Source organism: Corapipo altera, unplaced genomic scaffold (genome assembly GCF_003945725.1).
Source record: "Corapipo altera isolate COAL_440 unplaced genomic scaffold, ASM394572v1 0, whole genome shotgun sequence".
Lineage (NCBI taxonomy): Eukaryota > Metazoa > Chordata > Aves > Passeriformes > Pipridae > Corapipo > Corapipo altera.
In genome coordinates this window covers 36,082,229-36,105,652 of record NW_020884872.1, presented here as the reverse complement: position 1 = coordinate 36,105,652, position 23,424 = coordinate 36,082,229, and the positions used below count along the sequence as shown (strand labels likewise).

Genomic DNA, 23,424 nt, shown 5'->3' with positions numbered 1-23,424 from the left:
TTTACTTTCCTTATTTTCTTACAACAACAAAGCACATGCATGGAGATAACAAAAAAGTTTCACCTTACGTATTTCAGTTTGACAACAAAACTTACAGTGGCTCATTAGTAGTAGTCATGACTATTATCCCCGTATCCCCATACACTTTTGCTACTGTAGTTTTTCTAAAGTCTTTAAGTAAATAATTCACTGGGTACTAAGAATTTTCTGAAGCTATTTATGAAATGTCAGGAGGATTAAGACTACTGTTTTATGATCCTATTTTTGAAGACCTTCTATCTGAAAAATAAAAGAAAGGACAACATACATTCAGCATTAGTAGAGGTTACAAAACTTTCAGGATTAATCCTGAATCTTTATTTTCACAAGTGTTCATGTAGCCTTAACTATTCTGGAGTAGCATCAACACTGATGAAATGTTTCCAGGATGGTGTCCATAAAAATTAGGCTAATGAAATGGCTTAAAATGTCTGATCAGAATGTGCCTTCAACTAACTAAAAAGCTTTTTTCCCATCAAAACAGAAATATAATAATAAAGATGGAGCAAGAGGTTAACAGAATCTTGTCAGTGATCCTGAGGAGGCTCTGTTGCTCCAGTGGTGGCTTGGGACACTGGCATGCTCTCCGAGTAGTCGGGATAGCAACAGTACTGGAACTGCTGCTGTCTAAAAACAGCTAACTTTCTAACTTTCTGAGTTTCAGCTCTAAATATTATTTACTGGGAAACTTACATACCAATATAGGCCCCTGTACCCCACTAGAAACTTAGGAGAGAAGCTTAGCGAGCTTCCCAACTCGTTTCTGTCAGCCCTCAGATATAGCAAGACTTTTAGAGCATTTGAAAAATCCTGCTCACAATAAATAATCCTGGTGCTTGCTGTGAGAAAGCACAGAAAAGTATATTAAGTACCATATAAGCTGTACGATAAAATTCATGCGCTTTCTGTCTGGCACTTTTGGATACAGATGGCATTTTTACTGTCAGCCCAAAACTGGTGTATTGTGGGCGACATTTGACATCTGTGAAAAGCCCATGGATGTGAATCCCTCCCACATGTCCAACTAATCATGTAGCTTATCAAGTTATATCAACCTGCAGAGTTCCAAACATTATTTGAAATAATTGTATTTGACCAAAAAGTCACATGACATACAAACAGAAAACAGGAACAGAGTATCTTGTTCCCCACTCACACCAGTGTTACAATGATTTTATCTACCAGGTTTACTTTAAGGCCCAGCAGCAGTTCCTGGCACTAACATACCCTTACTGGTCAAAGTCCTCAAGAAGTTAAATTTGATTGTAAAATTTTATAAAAACAGAAAACATATATTTTGCACAGTTTCCCACTAATTTCTTAAGAATCTAGTTACTGTTTAGAGAAACTTAGCACATTCAAGCATATTAAATTACAAAGGACTTTTGCTTAATGATAACCACTCAAACCTGTCTAACCTCATAATAGCAAATTCTCAAAAAAAAAAAGAACTTAACCTACCCACTCTTAGTCACTGAAAGTATTCTACCACTTCTTACTACACAGTCATTTCTGAAATTGTAAAATTATCAACAGATAAAATTCTTAGAGAAATAAATTCTTAACAGTTTTTGTTAATTAGTATTGACTGATGTAACCAAGTGTTTTGTCAGGCTTTTTCCAACTTCCAAAACTATACACACACATAGATGTATGTACACATACTATAAATATAGATATGCACACTTAGCTTTAATGGTATTCTAGTAACTGTAAAATAAACACGATTTTAGAAAGCGTGTTACTACCTGTTCCAAGTCTTGTATATTTAACTGGGGAAACAGTGCCAAATTTCTATGCTTTAATAACTTACCTGAACTAATTGGTGTAGGCAGTTAGCTTTAAACTAATGTCACAAAAATAACCCTAAAAATGTGAACAATCAAGACACTTCTTAAAATGCAGCCTGAAACTTACTGTTGGGGAATCCTACCCACCTGACTTTAGGAAGTTTAACTACCAGCCTGAGTATAAAGTTATTAACTGAAAAGTTTTATTAAGAAAATGTCATGAATACTAATAACACACCATGTTAGTCCGTTACTTGTAAAACTGCAAACTGAAACAGAATACAGAATGACATTCCACATACAAGTCCTTACTGTTTAAAAAGAATGGTTATTAAATAGTATATGTATTCATCACCTTACTTTTGAGAAAATAACAACATTCACATTTTGAATATCACTTTGTCCACAGAAGAAACATTTAAGCAAGGAAAAAGTCCTAACCAGCTTGATGCAAACCAAACAAAAGCTTCAAGAAAAGGCTAATGATTTCAGTCGTGGACTAATTATGATGAAAATCAGTTTACTGATTCCCAAAAACATTGAACTGAATCAAATTCAAAAATATAGACCAGAGCTCTCTGTAAGAGTCCTTTGCTCTATACAAAGCTTTCAGATTAGTTTCTGCCATACTGAACATCATATACAAAGATATGCCACGTGGATAGAATGTATACACCCTGCTGTAAACATGAAACGCCTTTTTAGCAGAAGCAGTGATTTTATAGGACTCATCTCACTCCAATTTAAATGGATTAAGTGAACATGAGTTCAATGAGAAGAGGATCATTAACTGCTGTGGACAGACAGAAACACAAGCTTCATCAAAACAAGATTAATATGGAGTCTCACAATGGGTATGTAATTTTGTGAAAAAGAAAGGCACTATGCTTACATGAAGTCTCTGTGAGAAAAAATACCATGGAGTGACACAGCAAGATGACAGATTGGCTTTATACACAGACTAGCAAACAAAACTTTGAAAGCAAAAAGAAGTACAGCATTTCATATTATTAAAATTTTTTTAAGTGAGTTATGGAAGCTACTTTCTTTGCCAGTGCAGTCTTATTAAATCATTTTAATACTATAGTGAAGTTTTACAGAACATGCTCAACAGGGATGTTTTTGAATTTAAATAAAATTTAAGAAGTTTAATCCGCTGACCTTTATTTATATGTAACATTTTTCCACACAGTTAATGAAACCATTCATGTAAGGAATAGTTACTAGCATTAATGGGACTTGCAGGCTAGAAACTAAATGGAATTCAAACAGATAAATACGCAAATATATTCACGCTCATTCCTTAAGATCTTTAATGGCAAGTACCACATTATAAAAACCCAGACTATAAAATAACGTAAGACAAGTTGGTAAAACTGCAGCTCTTGTATTTCTCACTTCTACTGCAAGGGAAGAATGCTCCCCTGCAATAAAACCTGCAGTAAGACCACAAATGCTTTGAAACAGTCCCCTGAAACCATAGCTGATCTCCATTCTGGGGCTTGGGGTACCTCTTTCTTCTCACCCGTCCTCACCTCTGAAGGAGCCCATATTCTTTCAGACTACCTGAGGCAAATACCTACAATGCACTGAAATTTTATTTTGTTTTAATCTCAATTCTGGACAGAAAATGGCAGTGGTGCCACCATTTCATGTGTCCCAAGTAGCCATGCAAATAGGCACTGTTCTTGGTGCATTTTCCTGAACCTATTCTTACTGAAATTGGTTGCAAAATTTCTATCAACTTCAGTAGGGTAAAACAATGCAGTATGTTTGCAACTGAAATCTTAATATCTACATAAGAATGATTCCGTAGTATTATTACACTTTCTCAAATTTTTTGGTGGACAGGGAATTAGAAACGTACAAAAATTTTAGCCCTTTCATCTATTGATTCATCGCACTACCTTTAGCAAAATAGTAGAGGAAGGCATTTAAAATACAACAGGTGATTTCTAACAGCTGTAAAATAAGGATGGCCTGACAGTGCATACACTTCTCCCCAAAGAAAACATTTTTTTGCGTGGACATGCAGGATCTGAGAGTCAAATTGTACCATCATATCACACGCAGTTCTGATGAGTTATGAGATTCCTTCAACAAATAACTCTTAAGACTAGTGCTGTTGCAGAGATACACTATTTTGCCCCACTCAGCTTAGAATGGTCACAAGTCTAAAGGTGTCTTGCATTTGAGAGAGCACAAAACCTGCAGCCAACACATGATATTTGGCAAGAACCGTACCCCTTTCATCGTTCACATATATGGAAGGTCACCTGCAACATGGTACCAATCTTTGGAGATACTCAAAGAGAAAAGCTGGTTCCTTAAAAGCTGTGATGTTCAAGGTTACAGATGTGATATTGTTCTGTAGAAAAAGTAAATAATCCAAAGGAGTTGCCGCAGACTCCTCAGACTCAGCGCTATCTCAATCCTGGGTTCCAGCAGAGGTAGGTGACTTTGCAATCCCTGTCCAGGAAATCATGTCATCTCAGGGGGAGACCACGGCATCTTGGAGTAAGCACAGATACAGGGCCCCCCCTTTCCCTGCCCGCCCCACTGGGCAGAGGCAGCACACTGCATTCAGCCACCCAGTGTGCAGAAAGGTTTTGCTGTTGAAACGGTGTATCTGTTTCAATCAGGCATCATCTCCGCCTGTGAGAGATGGTTTAGTTTTCGAGCAAACTGCCCTTTCCCTCGCTGCTTTGGCTCTCCCTTGCAGAACAAAGCAAAAAACCCACTTACACAGCTAAAACCTTCAGACCAGCTTGTGTTTTACCCGTCCACCCTCAACAGTAAACCAGAGTGCAAAAACAAATGCCTGTTTTTCTTCCCATAAAAGTTAAGCATGTTTTCCCTACTTTAAAAGAAACTTCTGAGAGCAAACATCTATCTGTCTTTTCCTGTACAATGTGGTTTTTACACAAGAACATACAACCTGGCTCAGAATATTTATCACAAGGGTAAGGCTTGAATGTTGAAAATATGTACAATCCAATTTTTTACTAAAGTTAAGGAATTTTTTAAAAAATATAGAGATTTTATATTCGATTTTCATACATGACCTCCACATAAGGCACTATTAATAGCAATTAAGTTTCTGTATTATGTGCAGAAAGCAATTACTGCTCTACTAAAAGTACTTAAAGCACTAGAGAATTCTGATCCATTTACTAAATCAATTCCTGTTGCCACAAAAGAACCACTAATGTGCTTCAGGACAGTCTTCTAACTAAGAACAAAAAAAAAAAAGGACAATAGATATGACCAGTGTTCTATTTTAAAGTGTATTATATTAACATTTCATCAGCATTTACAGAAATATGAACCTCACAGCAGTGCTGGACTTACTCAGCTTCACCAAACAGGGAATCATTGCTCACTTACTCTGATGCAGAAGTATGGAAACACACAGGCACATTCTCCTTTTTATTTCATTTCAGCAGAAATGTGCTTTCTACATGGAGTTTAAAAACTGCAAGTGGCTGCAGTAGAGAGTAGCAGCCAGTCTATATAAATGGCTTATTCTGAGGAATTTCTGAAAGAAAAAGCACTCAGTAGGTGCATTATAATTAGTTGCTCTTTCTAGTTACCTCTTGACAAATGATGCATGCAGGTCTGGATGAGTGCCCAACTCTTGACCCATGCCACCACTACACACTTTAGTACTTCAAGCAGAAACCCCTAGCCTCAGCATTCTTTTCATTTTACTTTTTCCAGAAACGTGGCGCTTCTAGTGCATAACATGAGAATAAGCCATGATTAACAAAGCTGGAATTCTTTCAAAAGTGCTTCATATAGCTATGTACTAAATATATCTGAGGAGAGCTTCCTGCCTTTGATACCTTTGAAATATATAGCATGTTTCAGGACTCCATTAAAGGACAGAAGTACACAGAAATACACAGGGCAAACATTATTCCCACAACACTTAAAGACACGCTTTGGCGACATTTGCAAGCCTTTCAAACAGAAAATATTCATGTGATCATTACTTTAATACAGGAGATTCTAAACCTATTGAGAAAAGCAACTTTTGACACAAAAAATACCCATAAAAATAAACCTTTTTTTTTTGGATAGCACTTTACTGCCCCCTTTTGCACTCTAACATTAGAACAGGTTTCAACACGAACACGTCTGAGAAACACTGTGAAGATATGGGGTAAAACAACAGGGCATCATGTTTAGTTAACAGGCTTTGGAGACATCTTCCACTTGCCTACACTGCAAACAGATGAAACATCTAGTTTTGATTGTCCTTAATCTTCCACGGAAGAGATCAGTAATGGATGGCTTAAATTACTGTCTTCCATTGTAATCTGCATGTATATGGGCAACTGGAAAAGAGGGGGATATTGGTCATTAACACTAGTTGTCTCTGTAGCATAATTTTCTAAAGCAAAGATCATCTGCAACTTGATTTTGGTTTATTCATCTAGATGACAAAGGTCTTTCCAGTCTGAGGTCATTCATGTGTTAGCAATGCCTGAACTGAAAGGATGGGTGTATCCTTCAGAAGAAAACTTCACAAACTGGCAGGCAAGAATATTTTCATGAAAGGTGAAGACAAGAAGCCTAGACATTCAAATACCCTGCAAGCCTACAGGCATAAACCAGTTCTGCAACTCCACGCTGCAATTACAGTCAGTATGGAATCGATGTATGTCTGTGTCCACATAGATCTGCAAAAGGTAATAAATCGATAGTCTAGTGGCCAGCTATTTACAAAATACTAATTCATTGTGACAGAGCCAGAAGGGGACCCATCCTGTCCCAACCCTCAGCTTCCATTGACAAAGTCCATGTGCTGCTGTGTACACTTATATTTAAACTTAATCCATTTTCCTCTGTCATCCTACAATTACAGTACAAGTCACAATAATATTAAATTTCACTGCCTACAGCATTGCACAATTGAACCATTACTGTAATGAAAACTGACTCCCTTTGATATTAACACTGGTGTTTTCTCTCATTTGCTAGCTATGAAATACAGGAAGAGACCAATGTTGTTTTAATTAAAGAATTGTTGTTCAAAATATGCTACTGGGAATATTAAAGTAGTTCTTTGCTCTCACGGCAAAGATAATCAGGTATTTCTATGGTTTGAGTTTTGGGTAAAAACTAAAAAAGAAAGTAAAATAAAAAAAATCTGTGCCATGAATTCAGCGTAACGCAAAACCACTGCTCTACTTGACTTTTGCACACAGAGGCAGGGTGTGCCAAAACCAAGAGAGATAGCACTTTATTAAAGAAATGCAGAGCAGTAGTTAGCATGGAACGCAAAGTCAAACTAAACCATGTGTGTTTCTTCCACAAGTCACTAAAGTCTTAGCTTTTAGAAAGCTAACAGCGAGCAGCTGGCACTTGCCAAAGAACTACTTTTCAAAAGTGCAAACCAGATTGTTCTATTGCTGAGCTATTCTGTGCTCTTCTCCACCATTCCTGTTAGAAAAACAAATGTCTTATGTCAGCCACAATGTAAGAATGCCAATCAAAGTTTTCAGTCTTCCTTCTCTTAACTACAGGTTGTTCACACCTGTACAGTCTTGTTTCAGGACATGCTCCAAGCTAAGTCTATAAAAGAGGGCAGGGACTGTCTTTTAGTTGATGAGACATTAATGATCAGTGATTATATCTCAAATTCAAAGAAAAAATCTCATCTGCTTGGCAGTCTTTAGAAAATATATTATTGCATACCATTTGCCTGCATAAGTAAACATCGGAAGTAGAAGTTGTTAACTCACTACTTTCAGGAAAAGTTATGCCAAATCAATAACAGCCTTGTATAAAAGTTTCTATAACAAATCTATTTTGGCAAACCATTGTTATGCCGAGGAGCAAATGACCTTGAGCAAAAACCCAGTGGGAGATCTGCAATAAGTCTGCACTTGTTTCTCGCATCAAACTCCAGATTCAGCCACTTACAAGCATGAAGATCCTACGTTCTTACATTGTGTACTAACTTCACCCAAGTTTGACTGACTTGCAGAAGCAGCATAAACTGGGTGGCCACAGCCACCTTCAAGGCAGTAGCAATATCTGACCTACCAAGAATCAGCTTTTGGCCCACTGCAGGTCTGAGCCTCTCAAATGAAGTTACACTGACAATGGATTAGTTAAAAAAATTCTGTAAATACCCAGAAGGGCATTACACACATGACTGACATCCCTGCCCAAAAAGAAGAGTCCATCAGAGGGGTTCAGCAGAAAGCTGGGGACAACAAAAGATCCAGACACTCAGTTTTAACCCATTGCCCTGCACCCATGAGACAGTGACATTTCATTCAGGCTCTATCGCCAGGGAGGCTAAGCCTGTGCACCCCTTGCACATTGGGTTCTCTCTCAGGGGAAAACAGGGGATCTTGGGAACAGCGGGGTCATTCTCAGTGATCAGTTGTCAGTGGAAATGTGCTGCTGGCAATACACCAAACGGTGAGCAAAAAAAAGCACAGAAAACTCAGTTCCAGCAGAGCTATCAGTGCAGCCAGACTCCAGAGGCACAGCTTATGTGCCCGCTCAAGCTCCCAGCTGGCACAAGGGATCACCACTGGTACTGACTACTGGCAAGCTACACATCTCTTTCCAAATGCAGACAGGGCTGTAGCTTTTGACATAATTTTCTGATATTTAAAAAAGAGCAATGAAGCTTCAGAGAGATCTGTATTTGTCCAAGCCCAAAAAACTCTTCACTCTGGCCTTGGTTCAAGACAGCTCATGCTCAAATTCATCCCGCTTAGGAAAAATACTCAGCATTCAGAACATGCTTGACATGAATTTTTCTGAATAAGCACAGTTTCCCAAGTCAGGCCCTAGCAGCACAGTGCAGTCCTGCTTGCCTTGGTTTCACACAAAGATCCACAAAATGGAAAAGACTACAATAAGCTAAAAATTTACGAAGAATTGGCTTTTGGTTTTCTTCAAAAAGTGCCTAAAACCTGTCTGATAGAAAGAACAATGATTACCATTAAAAATTATCTTTTAAAATGTTTTTCACGCAGACTAGTAATCTTGTCTGCCAATGTGACTTTCTCTGTTCAGTTAATCTATATAGCTCAGAAATACCCTGGAAAAAGAAACACCCCAAAAACCTGAAGGTCAAGCTTTCTACAGTGATTAAGTTAGACTGCTTCTGAACTAAACTTAAATTAATTAAACATGAAGATAGCAACTGAAGTGTGGACAGCAACTGAAGTGGGACTGCAAATCCTCAAAAGGAGTCAAGATGTTCCCAACTCCAAATTTACACTTTTATCCAGTCAGGTATAGAAACCAACTGCTGCTCAGGCAGCAGGTAAGCAGATGGCAAGCACCAAGCAAAAATGAAACTGCGAAACGATGCACCACCCAAAGAGTCAGAAGAAGCCCAGTTACGTGTGCTTCTACCAGTGCTCACTGGATAGGTTCCTTAAACAAACTGCTTCAAACTTGCAGAACATCAAAAGCCAGATGGGTCTTCCTGAATGAATCCACAGGCAAGGAGCCAGGATTCCCGTTTGCTGCAGAAATAGGCCTGGACTTGATTTGAGTCTTCTTAGCTCTGACAGGCTGAAGTCTGGCAGAACTCCCAATCCAAAATAAAATTGCATTCAAGTGAGACTGGGCTTTAACTAACAATAATAATAATAATAAAATTTCAAATTCCTCTTTGCAGCTTTAAAATGCACCTCCCTTTACACTGCAGTGTTCACCTTTCCCACTGCTGTTCTCTAATCTGGGTACCTAAGTAAATGCATAATTAGGAAAAAAAGCTAACAAACAGTGAGAAGCAATTTGCAGCATCACAGATTTTTCAGCCTAACATTATCATTCCACCATCTAACCTATCCTCCTGTGTAAGACAAGCCAAATAATTTCTCATTTTCCACTGACACATGTAAAACTTGATTATGCTTTAAAGTGTACAAAGCTCTGATCCTACTAAATAAAGTTTTGTAAATCTTATTTTAGCCATCAACCACAAGACATTTAAAAAGAACACTATAGGTAGGAAACCCATCTTATAGTTATGTATATGCCATACACCAGGAATGAATCACCTAGCAACATAATCCTCTACCAGCCTTTATCGTTTTTGGCTTGGAACTTATGTTTAAAATCAGAAGAAAGCATAGACTATTACAACAAAGTTTAAATCAGCTGCACTATAATTATCATGCTGATACCGCAATAAACACTGGGTGTTGGCTGGCCAGGATTGCCAAAAAAGATAGAGGTCCTGCCCTTATTTGCTGTCTCTGACAACGTATATAATTACATCAAAGTTCTGTGTATCACAGTTAACAGGAAAATAAAATCTGGATGTTCTCTTTCCTAGACTAAAATGATAGATTTTGTTCATTATAAGAAAATTTGAATTTTGCCTATAATGAAAAAACAATTATAATGCAAAGCCCTTGCAGGCTTGCAAAACTTGCAGTACTCATTGAAATCACAGGAGGTATTTTCATGGAGTTGAATAGGAGCTAGACAGAAGCTTTGAACATGTTTATCTACTTGAAACTACAAAATACTAAATGAGATTTTCGTATATGAAATTTAAAATTACCTATTGTAGTTCTGTATTTAAGTCTGCTCAAAGACTTCTGAAAACCAGGCTAAGATTAAACATGATTTTACAGGGACAGAAACGGTAACCAAAAAAACCCCAGATAATTCAAAATGACAATGAAGACCCTTCAAGTTTAGGAAATTTCTGTGTGTATGCTTTATCGTTTCAGGTCTTAAGATCTGTCTGGGGGCGGAGGAGCATTACAAAACTGTTTTTTGTTCTGCCATTTTGTTTTCATACTAGGCTTTCAGAAACATATTGAGCTCAATGTACTTGTTTTCTCAAAGCCTCTCCACTGTTCTGTGTTTTTTCTCATCTAAGGAACAGGAGTGCAAATTGCAAAACCTCCGTGTTTTAAAGACATCTTCCGAGTTTATGTCAGTGAAAACTCCTTCAGGAGAGGGGAACTTGGAGGGGAAGGACTCAGTGTTTGCACTGGAAGAGGTGGGGTGCGCTGCCCAAGATGCTCTCCATAGAGGATTCCCCACTTCTCCCTGCCAAACCTGTCGTGCCTTATCTGGGACATTTCTGAAATGTGACATGGCAGGCAGGTTCGAAAGCTAAACGTTGGATAATGGTGGGCAAACAAAGGACATCGGTTTTTGCATTATTTCTTTAATTACTTTAACCCTCGTTCGAACAGAAAGCATAAGGCCAGAGTAATTCAGCTTCTCTCTTTGTCATTTGCCTGCCATAAATATGCACCAGTCTGCATTTGAAAAGCTGAAGGAGGCTGCAAGCTTGCTGGACATTTATCATGCTCTGTTCCCTGTTAACAAGCAAATACTTTAGTTGAATGGCCCATTAGCAATCATTGTCAAATGCAGAATGCAAGGTGCTTGGATGTGACCGGCCTGTAAATTAGATGAGGGTGCCCCTGAGCTTTGGAGAATTTCAGCAAATGAATTGGATCTTTTGATATAGATTTGTGAAGGTTAAGTTGCAAGACAGGAAACCTATCTGAGCACTTCAGGCCCCCTGTATTCTGCCAATCTGTCTGGCTCCCTATATGCACTTGTTTATTTTTCATTTGTTAAATCACATCAGCATCAGCAGCTAGACATCGGGGTCTGGAGTTCCCTTTTCAGTCAGAATTGTGAAGATTTCCAGCACACCTTCGAGTAGGATAAGAATGATAGATTCAAGCATGTAATTAACATCTTTATATTAAAAAAAAGAAAAAATCAAAACAAACAAAAAAACCCAACCCACTTTAAAAGTGCCCGAGCCATTGCCAAACAAACAGCATGAATTCCATTTTGCCAAGCTCATCCCAGGCTCACTCCCACTAAAGAAAGACACAACTGTTATTGTAGGCTTCGGTGTTTTTTCCTCTTGTGTCTAGACTGTGCCTAACAAATGCTGAGTGCTTTCCTTCCCCCCTTAGCAGACGAATGAGCAGGCAATAAAGTAGGTATTTCTCATTTGAATCCTACCGCTGATTTGCAATGTAATACTGACTTTGAGAGTGTTCAGGGTTGTCAGCTGGGTAGAAAAGCAGGTATTAACTATTTAGAAAGCTGTTTAAAAGAAAAGGCAAGAAAAAACAAATCCAAGTAGCCGAACTAGGAGAGGTTTTTTACTACCTTTACAGATGCAGATTGCTTAAAATAAATGACAAAACATAGCTAAATTGTCTGCAGGCTGAACTCAAGAGGCCAACAGCAAACTCATCCCAGTGATTGTAAACTGGGGGGGGGGGGGGAGAGGCAGATGTTTATCTCATTCATTTCTAGATTTCAGCCTGCCTTTCGAAAATAAACACCACCTAGAGACTGAGCCAGATCCATTTGGTTATCTGCAGCCTGACTGGTAAATAAGAATGGATGCTGTTTTGTTTGTGGTGGTTTTGTTTTGTGTTTTTTTTCTTTTATATTTTTGCAGGACGGGAAACACAAGAGATTCTCTCAACTATCACCTGGCCAAGGCACAGACAATGCAGCATGTTTATCTTTGCTGCTCCCAAGGAGGGTGAGATGGAGACCACAGACTGAAACACAGCTGAAATCAAAAGGTCTTTGTTTTCTTTCCAGATAACCCCAATCCCACCTATCCCCTCTGCTGTCTATGCCTTGCCAGCACGCTACTGCCCGAAGCCCTAATAGATTAAGGCAACAAACCCCAAGCGCAGCCAATTCTTCAGAAAGGCTGCTGCTAGGGCAGGAGTTAAAAAGGAAAATCTTCCACACCTCACAATTGCAGCCATCTCAAGTTTTAATCGGCCCCCATCTCGGCAAAAAGGAGTAAACGAAATCTATCTTTACCATATTATACACCACCAATGAGCAAGAACTGAGCAGCTTTTCTTCACCGCTTCAACCACCCCAAGCCACAAGTAGGCCTTTCATACTTCCTAATCCCGGCCCCCAAGTTTTGTGCAGTTCTCACATAATACCTTACAGCCCGGAGCAAGGCCCTTAGTTTATAACACTCCTTTCAGAGACGTGTCATTTCTAACATCAAGCTAATCTATATGTTGCCATGGCACCACCCTTTATCTGCCTTTACATCTTATGAACTGCATGGATTTACCACATTATTTTTATCTGAAAGACAGAAAATGGTGGTTTTATTGCCATACAATCAGATTACTGCTGCTAGTTTCTCTATGCCTTTTTACCATACTTCAATCAAAAGGGATCAGTTTCTTTATACTCTGCCCTTGATTTACATTACATCTGTAAAGACCTAGTCTGGGTTGTAATCCCCTTATTAACTATGACCAGGGTTGATTTGCCTAAAAATAAAAGCAAATTGTGTCAGACCTTTTCACTTTGTTTTTGATTCGGAACTACAAAATGGATTACTAAAGAAATCTTCAGAGTTCACACGGCTGGTATAGTACTGAATTTAAAATGAGAATTAAACAAGTTAAACATGGGAGCTGTGTCAACGGTTTACATTTACCATCATGGGAGAAAGGCTGAACTGCATTTGTCTTTGTGTTCTCTGGCTTTAAAGAGACAATGAAGCCACAGGAGTTTTTTTCCAAGCTCTTCTAACACTGTCTATTTGCCATCCTCCCTTCCTCTGCTTTTTCATGCAACTCCCCCATAAACTCTTCTCCCTCCCTGCTCCCTCCCTACCCTCCCAAAAAAAGCTCCCCTCCCCCAAGACAATAGTGTGCTGGTTAAATTAAAAGTCTATATTCAGTGGCACTGACTATTTTAATCAAAATATTTCAAGCAGTTTAACATTCCTATGTAAGTTTCCACAACGCCTCACAAAGAATGAGCTCATAAGGAAATCCATGTAGATGTATGATAAATGACCAGAAAAACAGGTTTCGTTATGTCAGCAGCCAAGGCAGACAGACATTAGGCAAACATGAATAACATTTTAATCACTATTTTTTCCTCAGAAGAACACTTTCTTCTCATTTGCAACAAGCAATTTCAAGTACTGCAGGTTTGCACTGACACATGAAGACCAAATCCTAAAAAAAAAAGGTCCCCAAAGCAGGCCTGCCTGTGGCTGGTGCTCAGGGTTGAAAGGCCTGTCTTTGCCAGCGTGTCACAGCAGTCACCTCAGCTCCTCTGCTGCTGACTTCCCATGACGGGAACCTTAGCCGAATTTGAGATGATCCAGAGCGTCACACCTCGAGCAATGTGATCTCCTCACAATAAAACAGGGAAGAGGAAAAAAAGGGAAAAAAAAAGGGGGGGGGAGGGCGGCATTCTTGTGTGTGGGAAGAGGGAGAACTTAAGTGATTTTAGCATGACTTTTAGTCACTGCCTCTCCAAAAGCAATTACTTCATTAAACAAAGTGAAATAACGTAGCACAGCTTACAGATAACATGCTTTAAGATAATTACTATAAATAATATAGCAATTATACTGCATATAAAAAAGGCTGGAGAAAATAATGTGCTAAAGAAATCAGCCTTCAGTTTATTCTGAATTAATTTTGCTAATTCACTTGTGCTTCAGAGACCTGGCTACAAATGCCAGAGATATCAAATGAACTAGAAGCCACCTCTCGCTCCTTCTCTTAGCATGCCAAGTGTCAATAGGTATGTTTTGGGTACATTTTAATCTTCCACCCCTGTTTCTTCAGCTTGAAGCTGTAATTGCTGAGGTTAGAAAGTGCGGTCCCACAGCACAAGAGTCCCAAATAAATTCTTGTCTAGCTGTGAGGCTCCCAAACATGTTGTGAGATATCGTTTTAGCAAGCTCTTTGTGCTCTGGCTGGCTAGCCCGGTCCTGTGAAACAAGGGCTGTCCATTACCTACAGTTTATCATCCTGACAAAATGTAAAGAATGTGGATGTGAAAGCACTAACAATTCCACCCCTGGTGCTTTCTCCCTTTTTTCTCTCTGTATTAAAACCGACAAGATTAACCCAAATGCAAACTGCAGAGCATAGTTCAAGGGGCTATTCAATCCGTAGTGAATGTGCATTTGTTTACCTACAAAAATAAGAATTTCAGATACAATGAAAAGCAGACTAGTCTATATGCTACTGAATAGAACATTTAACAGGGTCATCAATTGTAGTTTATTTTATCAGTTTCTGACATGTTAGCATTCATTCAGAGGCGGGCTGTGAAACATCCCATATATAACTGGTTATCAGAGGAAGAGAAAAACAGCTATATAACCTAACTTAATCAGTGTCAAAGGCACCACTTGTGAGGATAACCTTCCACGTCTTAAGAAGAACCGCCCTGCTCGCCGGCCTATAGCACGCAGGGAATAATGACACTTAGACATAAGCGATGCTTTTTTGAATGAGATTCCTGTACTGCTTCACAAAAAAAGCACCCCATAACACTACATGCGGCCCTGCGTATCAAAGGCAGTACTGAGCCCTTGTGAGGTGAAACTGAGGTAAGCCGTGCTATCTGCATACATTGTTTGTCTTGGCAGAAACAACACAGGCAGAAAGTCCCCCCTTTAAAAAGTGGTAACAGGAGTTAAAGCTACAGAGTATTTTTTCCTCAGTGTTTTCAGGATCAGGAGATCCGAAGTTCTTCAGATGGTAAGTCCGTAAAGTCTACCAAGACCATCTGCAACAATGATGTTTAACCTCTCAAGTAATAAAGTCACAGGTATAATTATTATATGGAGGTCACTTTAACCTCGTGATTTGGCCAAGGCAATAAAACAGATCTCTAAAAAGAAGGGGGGGAACAAGGGAGGGAGCTCTGTGTTCAAATAGCTACCGCGTGCTCTCCATCCCAGCCACCTGCTAGAAATTATAACCTCTAGACTTCAGTGCAAAACCAATTCAGTTTATACATTCACCTTAACATAAAATTTATTATTTCATACTATATATTAACCTGACTAACAACTTCTGCCAGCATTTAATTGCCTACCTGTTCAGCAGATTTATGTGTTGAGGCTTTCAATAGAGCTAAATGCACTTCTTCCCTGAATAAATTAAACAGCACCAAAGATAGTTATTATTTCAAACCTAGAAAGGAGTTTTATTATTATACCATGCCAAGATCTATTCAGCAGCTTTACTTCTCAACCTAACATGCAGCTTGAATCCAGAGTAAGGACAATCTCATCTAAGGAGAAATTATTCAGTATCCTTCAGGCAAACAACTGTGAGAAGAATTAGTAAGAAATCCTGCTCTGAGAAGTGGAGCTGCCTTACCGGCAGCAATATCAGGAATGCATTTGTAAGCCTCCTCAAACTCCAGGCCTCCAAGTGGCCTATAAATCACTAGCCCCAGCAATTGAAAAGACTAATTTTAATAGTGTACTTCTTCACTGTGGTGATTAAGCCTCAATGAATCACTCGAGAAAATTCAATTACATCAGCAACACAACCTATTTTTAAGCGTGCATTTAAGTTGAAAAAGTAATTAGATATTATCATTAGATCTACCATTAACAACATTCAAACCTTTTTCGTAATCAAACAGTTTAGAATTAACTAAATGGAAACACAAATCGTGTTTGATAAAGGAAGCATATCCCCAGGCTCTGTAAGATGGGTTGAATTCAGCTGCCCGGATACTTTCGTTTCACTGATAGGTAATAAAAGCGACCAAGGTAAGTTAAAAAAAGCGAAAGCAGGTTGGGGCTGGTGGAGGAGAGCTCAGAGCAGCCGGCTCTTCTGCTTTGGAAGAGTGACCTCTGTAGGCATAAACACAGCGAGGGCTGGGATGCAAAAGCCTTCACTTTCCTCTAAGGCCGAGCCAAGGCTGTTTTCCACCAGCACAGCAGGCCCACTCCTGCAATGTAACCCCGGCTCGCAGCCTTTGCCTTTCGAGAGCCTAAAGAGCCTTATAAAGCCCGCTTTACAACCAGCCAGGCCGCTTTTATTCTCTGATGTGATGCCGTGTCTTTCTTAAGTCAAAGAAAGGCTTTAGCTATGTAGCATCATGCAAGTGCTGAGCCAGTGACTGGAGCTAAAGTTTATTTTAACAGGCTTCCCACCTGGTGCATATATAAAATGAGCATTTGTCAATTAATGTTACAAATAAAGACACCGAATTGAGCAGTCCACAGCGTTCCTGGTGTTTTTTAAGAAATATTAGAAAAACTACTCGGTAAAGAAGTCTTGCAGAAATATAGCAACTATTCACATTATTAAAAAAAAAAATACATGCAGAAATCTGTAGCGATTTTTTTCCTTCAGTGAAAACAACAGGAGATAATGATGCCTGTAAGGCAAGGCTACTTGATAAACTTGAGATGCTACTTCCAATTCAAACTTTGAAATCTTCAACAAACTCCTGGAGATCCTGCCACCTACGCAGAATTAATCCTCGATCCAGGAAATACTCCGTTGTCTCATCACCACCTAACACTTCCTGTACAAAGTCCCCTGGGAAAACAAGATGTGTACTCACTGGACTTAATGGGAACTTCTAAATTCAATTAACCCAGTGCATATGTTTTGATTTTAAATATCTATAATTGAAGACAGAGCATGCGTTTAAAGAAATTATTTTAACCCACTTCTGGGGTTGCATCACTGTTTTAAAACTCCCTACACGCATTACAGACTATTTCTTCTTACTGTGATTTCTGTTTTCTAAACTAGTGGTTATAATCACAAAAGTTCAAAAGATCTCACAACTGTACAGAGCCAACTTCCACTTTGTATGTCAAAAATTCAAGGGGACAAAAAGAGTAGCAAAATTAGCTTTTCATTACTGCCTCAGACTTCTTTTTAGAAGGACGGCCCACTTTCCAGAATTTCCTCTTTCCAATAGCAATAATTTTGTATGTTTAAGTAAAGAGGATTTTTTTTTAAAGGATACGCTTCTATTTTAAGAGTGTGCTTTAACAGTGAAGTCCTGGGAACGCATGTACATTTTTGCCTGGGTTTGTTAATGAAGAATGACACTAAATGGTTGTGTGATGGGTAATGCTTAGTTCATTACTCACTGACATGTGCCTTGATACCATCAACTCCACAACCAAATTTAGCCCTGTTATAAGCAGATGTAACTTCGCTGGAGTCAATGGGATGAGTTTGCATCTGCAGACGGAGAAGTTGAAGAGTATCACCTTTTCCTGGCAGCCCAGGGCAGGCAGCCCGGCTCCTCCGGCCTCCGCCGCTGCTCTAGCCCGGGCGAGCCCGGACCCCGCCTGCAGGTCTCAGCCTGCTACCGCCGCCCCACTCTCCATCCCGCACCCGGTCCGCTGCCCCCTCCCTTCGTGGCCAGCCCCCGTTCCCGGGGCCCTCCTGCCGGGGACACGGGGCGCTCCGCCGCCACACGGAACCCTCCCCCTGGGGAGGGCCGGATCCTGCTGCCAACCCTGGCCGGAATACCCTGCAGCCGCTGCTCATCGCTGCTGCACCCACCCTGTCCCCGCGTCTCCAGGCAGCCGCGGCCGGTCTGCCGCACTGTCCAGTCCCTCCCCCGCACACGGCCGCGGAGGACAGCGCCGGCCTCCGGGGAGACAGCGGACGGGAGCGGGATGGAAACTTACTTGGGGTTGGAGGAATTCCAATATATGGGGTCTAAAACGATGGACCGCGCCAGTGCAGTTCTGCATAAAACCATCACGGCTCCCCAGCAGTACTTCCAGGCGGAGGCATCTCGCCTCCGCACTGCCATGGTCGCAGGCGGCACCGAGTCCCTCCCCAGAACCTCGCCAACTCCGCCGTGCGCCTTCCCCCGCACCTGACCAGCAACAGTAGGGTGGGTGCCCGGTATCCCAACAGCAGGGACGATTAATAACAATAAAATAAAATAAAAAAATCACAAGCTAAGAGTCGACGATGTACTTGGCGAGAGCTGCAAGCAGATCTACTGAGTCATGTATGCCACTCGCATGTAGCAATATCTCCTGAGAGGTAAGATCCAAGTTACCTCCGAAGCAATAACAAAAAAATGCAAACGCCTCAGTTCTTCCTCTTACAGGGGGTCTCCCGGCTGCCTTGGAAGATGCCACTCAAACTGCCAACTCCCATTTGAATCCAGAGCGCCATACGCGTTCACAGTGTCTTAAGGCTCGCGTGAAAAGGAGTAGGGAATTAAAAAAAAAAGCAGGGTAAAACAAACGGTGGTAGGAGAAATAAAGTGGGGAGGGAAAAGGACACAGCTTCGGCGGGAGGCTCCTCCTGCGTGTCTCTCACTGCTCCCCCCAATTTACAATCCGCAGGACGCTAGCCCGGGCTGTTTCGGGGAGCTCGGAAACACCCACGAGTCAATAAATCCACTCCGAGTCAGCTCCCCCGGTCCCAGGGAGGCGCATCCACAGGGCTCCGGCTTCCCCGGGGAGCAGCACTGCTGTCCTTGTCGCCGACAAAGACCACGGAGCGTAGCAAGGAAAGAAAGAGGAACGAATAACAGTAAATAATAATAAAAAAAAAATAAATGGGCGGCGGGGGGTCGCAGCGTCAAATCGTCCTTCTCCCCCGTTGAGCGATCTGCAGTGCGCGCCGCGGCGGCCGACCGACGGAGGACGAGGATCGCCGAGCGCGGGACTTGCGCCGCCACGCAGCCCCACCGCGGAGGAGAAGGGAGGGAGCGAGAGGAGAGGAGCGGCGCCAGCCACGGCCGTTCCCACCGCGGCGCCTCCAACCCGCGATGTCGCCGCTCCGCTCCGCTCCCCTACTGCTGCTGCTGCCACCCCTGCCGCCTCGGCGAGTTCCCGGCGCAGAAGCACGGCCGGCGGCAGCGCGCCGCCGTAGCCATATAAGCGCGGCCCCGCCGCCCCGCCGCCGCCGCTCATAGGGCCGCCGCCGGGCCGCCGCGCTGGTTGGGCGCCGCGCCTGTCACTTACCGCGGCGGCGGCGGGCGGGGCCGCGCCGGGCCCGGCCGAGCGGGGCCGCCAGGTAACACCCCCTGGCCCCGCCACGCCGCGCCGCGGGCGGCCGGCGTGACTGGGGAGCCCACTGGCTCTTAGTCATGCCAGGGTGGTGCGGGACGGACGGCGGGCCCACGCGGGGCGAAACCGGGGGAGAGGGGGAAGAAAGCATTAAAAACCAGTCTTTGCTAAAACTGTTCCTCCAGTACAGTGCAGTTTATAGAACGGGGAGAAGCGGCAAGGCCAGGGAGTACGGGGCTCCCCCGCACCCCGCCCGCCGGTGAGGGCGCAGCGTCCCGGGGGAGCGCGGCTGCCGGCGCTGCGCGAGGAAGTACCGGGCCGTGTCCCCGTTGGCGCGGAGCTCCCCCCGCAACTTTCTGCGCGTTCCCTGCCGGCGAGGAGGGCAGGGGGTGCTCCCGCACTCGGTCCCCACTGGCCCTTCCGCTGGTTTCTGGGAGTTTCCAAAGTTTGTCTGGTTGCGCGACAATTAGCCACAGACCATCACTAAATAAAGAGGAATAGGGCACGCGGAGCCCCTCAAAGGGATGCGGAGCGGCGGGCAGTGCGGGGGTCTGGGGCCGGGTGCGGGTTCCCTCGCCTTTCCCTGGCGATCGCTCAGCACTTCTTTCCTCCCCTCCAGAGTTCCGTGGGGAAGGGTCCGGACCCAGTTCTTCGCGTATCCCAACGGCACGACACCTGGCCCTTTTATTTCATTCTATCATTAATTTCTGGCCAGGGCGAGCTACCTGCGAGCAGTGAGGGAGATGCTTCCCCCGCGGCCCCGCAGGTCCCCCGAGGGGTGCGGAGGGCGCCGGGGGGTCACGGCGGCCCCCGCGGCTGCTCCCTACGCCCGACGCGCGGCGGCTCCCGCGGCTCTTCCACGGGACCACAGCTCCCACTAGCGGCCAGCCGCTGGCCTCTGCGGGGGGAGTGGTGCCCCCGGCTGTGCCCCTCCGCTGCTCCCCCGCGTCCTGCCCGGCCCGCCGCCTACGCCGTTCCTCCGCACAAGCCGCCGTGTAAGGTGAAACGGGGCGGCGGTACGGCGGCACCGGGCTGGGCAGGCAGCACACGCGAGGGGTCCGCAACAAGAGCTGTACCGAGGCTAAACACGGGTTGTGTAATGTAATAGTCGCTCCTGTGAAATTAAGGGAGTTACCGAATTTCTTCCAGCGGTGATTTCTTGCCAAAATAGTATCTGCAGAAAGGATTAAAAATTAAATCCCAGGAAATTACGACGTTGTTTCTGTTATTATCTTACCTTTTAGTCGAGGCACGCAAAGAACATGCTACCAAAGACCCTAAAAAGAGCCAATTTCGCATAATTTTATTCCCGAAAAAATACGGGCATTCACCTAAAAATCGGCTTCGTGGGGGTGCTTGTCCGGCTTTTAGACGAACGCCAAGAAGCTCTTATAAGGAAAACAACTGGCACTGTAATTTCTTTCTCGGATCAATTTTGGAAGCCAGTGTTCTCTTTCCACCTCTTTAACTAAACCAGTGCTTCAGCCTGGCGGAGCCCGCTCTTTTCGCTCGCAACAGAGGGTAAAGAAATTTGAGGTGCGCTCGAAGCCCCATAGATTTTGTGTTGTGTTTGGTAGTTCTCTAATGAAATCTACCACCTAAGGAAACAAGGAAATCAGTTTGCTTTTCACAGAAAACATCGAATACGTTTTAAGTAAACTGCTTAATTAAATTTAATTTGCAGTGAGGAAGGAATTGCAGATCCGGCAACCCAATTTGGTGGAAAAGGATCTGATTCCCGGGACGGAAACTTAGCGCTCAAGTGGGAGACAGAGCTTGGGTATCTATGCACTACAAGGGGCATCAAAGGAGAGCTTCGCCAGTGAGGGGAGGAAAGTACTTAATTATTAAACTTTTAAACAAATGTGTGGTGTGTTGCCGGTCGTGAGACAGTGTAAACACGGAGCCCGATAAATGCTTCCAGCAACAGAGACGTGTAAAATAGGTCTACCTCAGTTTTGTGATACTGCTGGTTCTGTTTGTTTAGATGCAAAATGTTAGGAGCGGTGTTTTGTAAAAGCTGTGAGTAAACTGTGACCTCTAACTCTCCGTATCCTTGCTTTAAGTAAACCAGAGGAAATGAAGAGCCTTGGTATTGTCTGAAAATATCCTCCAGTATCTAAATATATCACACGACGCCTATTGTCCAGCGGCTAATCATTTTACGCAAATACAGCTGTTTTACTACCGTCCGGCATCCTACCGATGCACACTGTAAGTTAATAAAAAATTGCGTTAATAAAATCACTTTTAAGTAAGAACTGAGAGGAAAAACTACACTTCATCTCCGAAATAACCTAAGCATCGAAGATTAAGACATCCAAAGAAATGGGGGCTCGGTAGCTACTCCACCCAGGTCACCCTTTTTGGCCAAGGGACCGGTCCCTGCGGCTGGGGTCGGGCCGGGGGGCCCTTTCAGCGCCGCGGAGGTGCTTACGGCTGAGAGCAGGACCGGGCCGGACCAAGAGCCGGGGGGCGGACCGGAGCGGGCGGCGCTCGGAGGGGCCGCAGCGGCGCGAAGCCCCCGGGCAGTCGCGCTGCGACCGCGCTCCCCGCATGATCCCCGAACCCTGCGCCCGCTGCATCGGCCTCCAACATTCCCGTCTCGCCTCCGAGAAGCAGCAGGGATCGCCTCGGACCCGGGGGAAACGTGAGAGTAGAGCTTGGGGACGGGGGTTTTAAAGCAAAAAAGATGACAGATGTTCGGAAGTTAGAAATCGGCGTCGGCCGCGTCTTCTCTGAGGGCTATTTCGGGAGGAGGTTCCGGCAGACATTTCGGGTTTCGCAGGGAACGGGGTTTCCTGACATACGAACTCGCAGGGGACAGGCTGCTGGGGGAAATCCTGCCGCGGCCGTAGGAACGGCACCGCGGTTCCCCGGCGCCCGGGCGGTCCGGCTCTGCGGGAGAGGATGGACACACAAATGGACAGACGGATGGATGGATGAGTACGGCCAGCGAGCAGGTGAGACCCACCTATCCCTTTCCTTCACTGAAAAACTGGGACTCTGTCGTTTGCATCGCTTAAATTTCCTGTACCTCAGCCAGGCTTAAAACAAAAATTCGGTTTATCACTGAATGACCCTTTTCGCCTTCTTTTAGATAGTGATGTAGCCAATAATCACATAGACATTTGCTCTGGTCCTACAAAATCCATAATAAAAGGCAGCTAATCTGAATGGGATCAGGATTGGGCTCACAATCCCTGACTATCTTTTAAACATCAGTCTAAACATCGGCAATGAGAATATACGGGACATGAATCTTTTTATTAAGTGGAAAAGCTCACCATGATCAATCATTACTTAAAAATGTACCAATTTTAAAAGTCAAAAATATATAACTTAATGGATACAATTACTTTTACATTTAATAAAGAGAAATTATCATAACTGACGCTTACTGACTTAAATGGATTCTTTATAATTTGTCCAAAGGGCAAGTGTGCCAGATACTTGAAACAGCTCTTAATATATCATTCACACCACAACAATGCATTTTCTGCACTTATGGTAGAGTACATACATATCTAGATGTTAATTTGCCTTCTCCAGGTCTATTTTATAACTGCAATTTTGGTTAACCATAGCTTCTTAGAAAATGAGCTTGGCTCCTCCTAAATACAACCAATAGAATTCAAGCAGCCTTATAAAAATCAGAAACGAAGTTTGTACGCCCTAACCATGCATTTTAATTGTTTGACTTATTTTTATACCAATTCTCAGTACCACTCTGCAAAACCAAAAATATTTACATTATTTTGTGGTTTGCGATATGAGTGGTAGGAAAAAGGACCT

At 43.0% G+C, this 23,424-nt stretch overlaps 1 protein-coding gene across 1 annotated transcript in view; it reads right to left on the bottom strand.

Moving 5' to 3' along the window:
* EFNB2 (ephrin B2) overlaps window positions 1–19,447 on the bottom strand; it is a 45,133-nt gene extending 25,686 nt beyond the window's left edge. Inside the window, exon 1 of the mRNA XM_027644057.1 lies at window positions 18,286–19,447. Within this exon, the coding sequence (XP_027499858.1) occupies window positions 18,286–18,413 (128 nt within the window). The 5' untranslated portion in view covers window positions 18,414–19,447. The remainder of the gene's footprint in view (window positions 1–18,285) is intronic.
* Window positions 19,448–23,424: the final 3,977 nt, after the last annotated feature.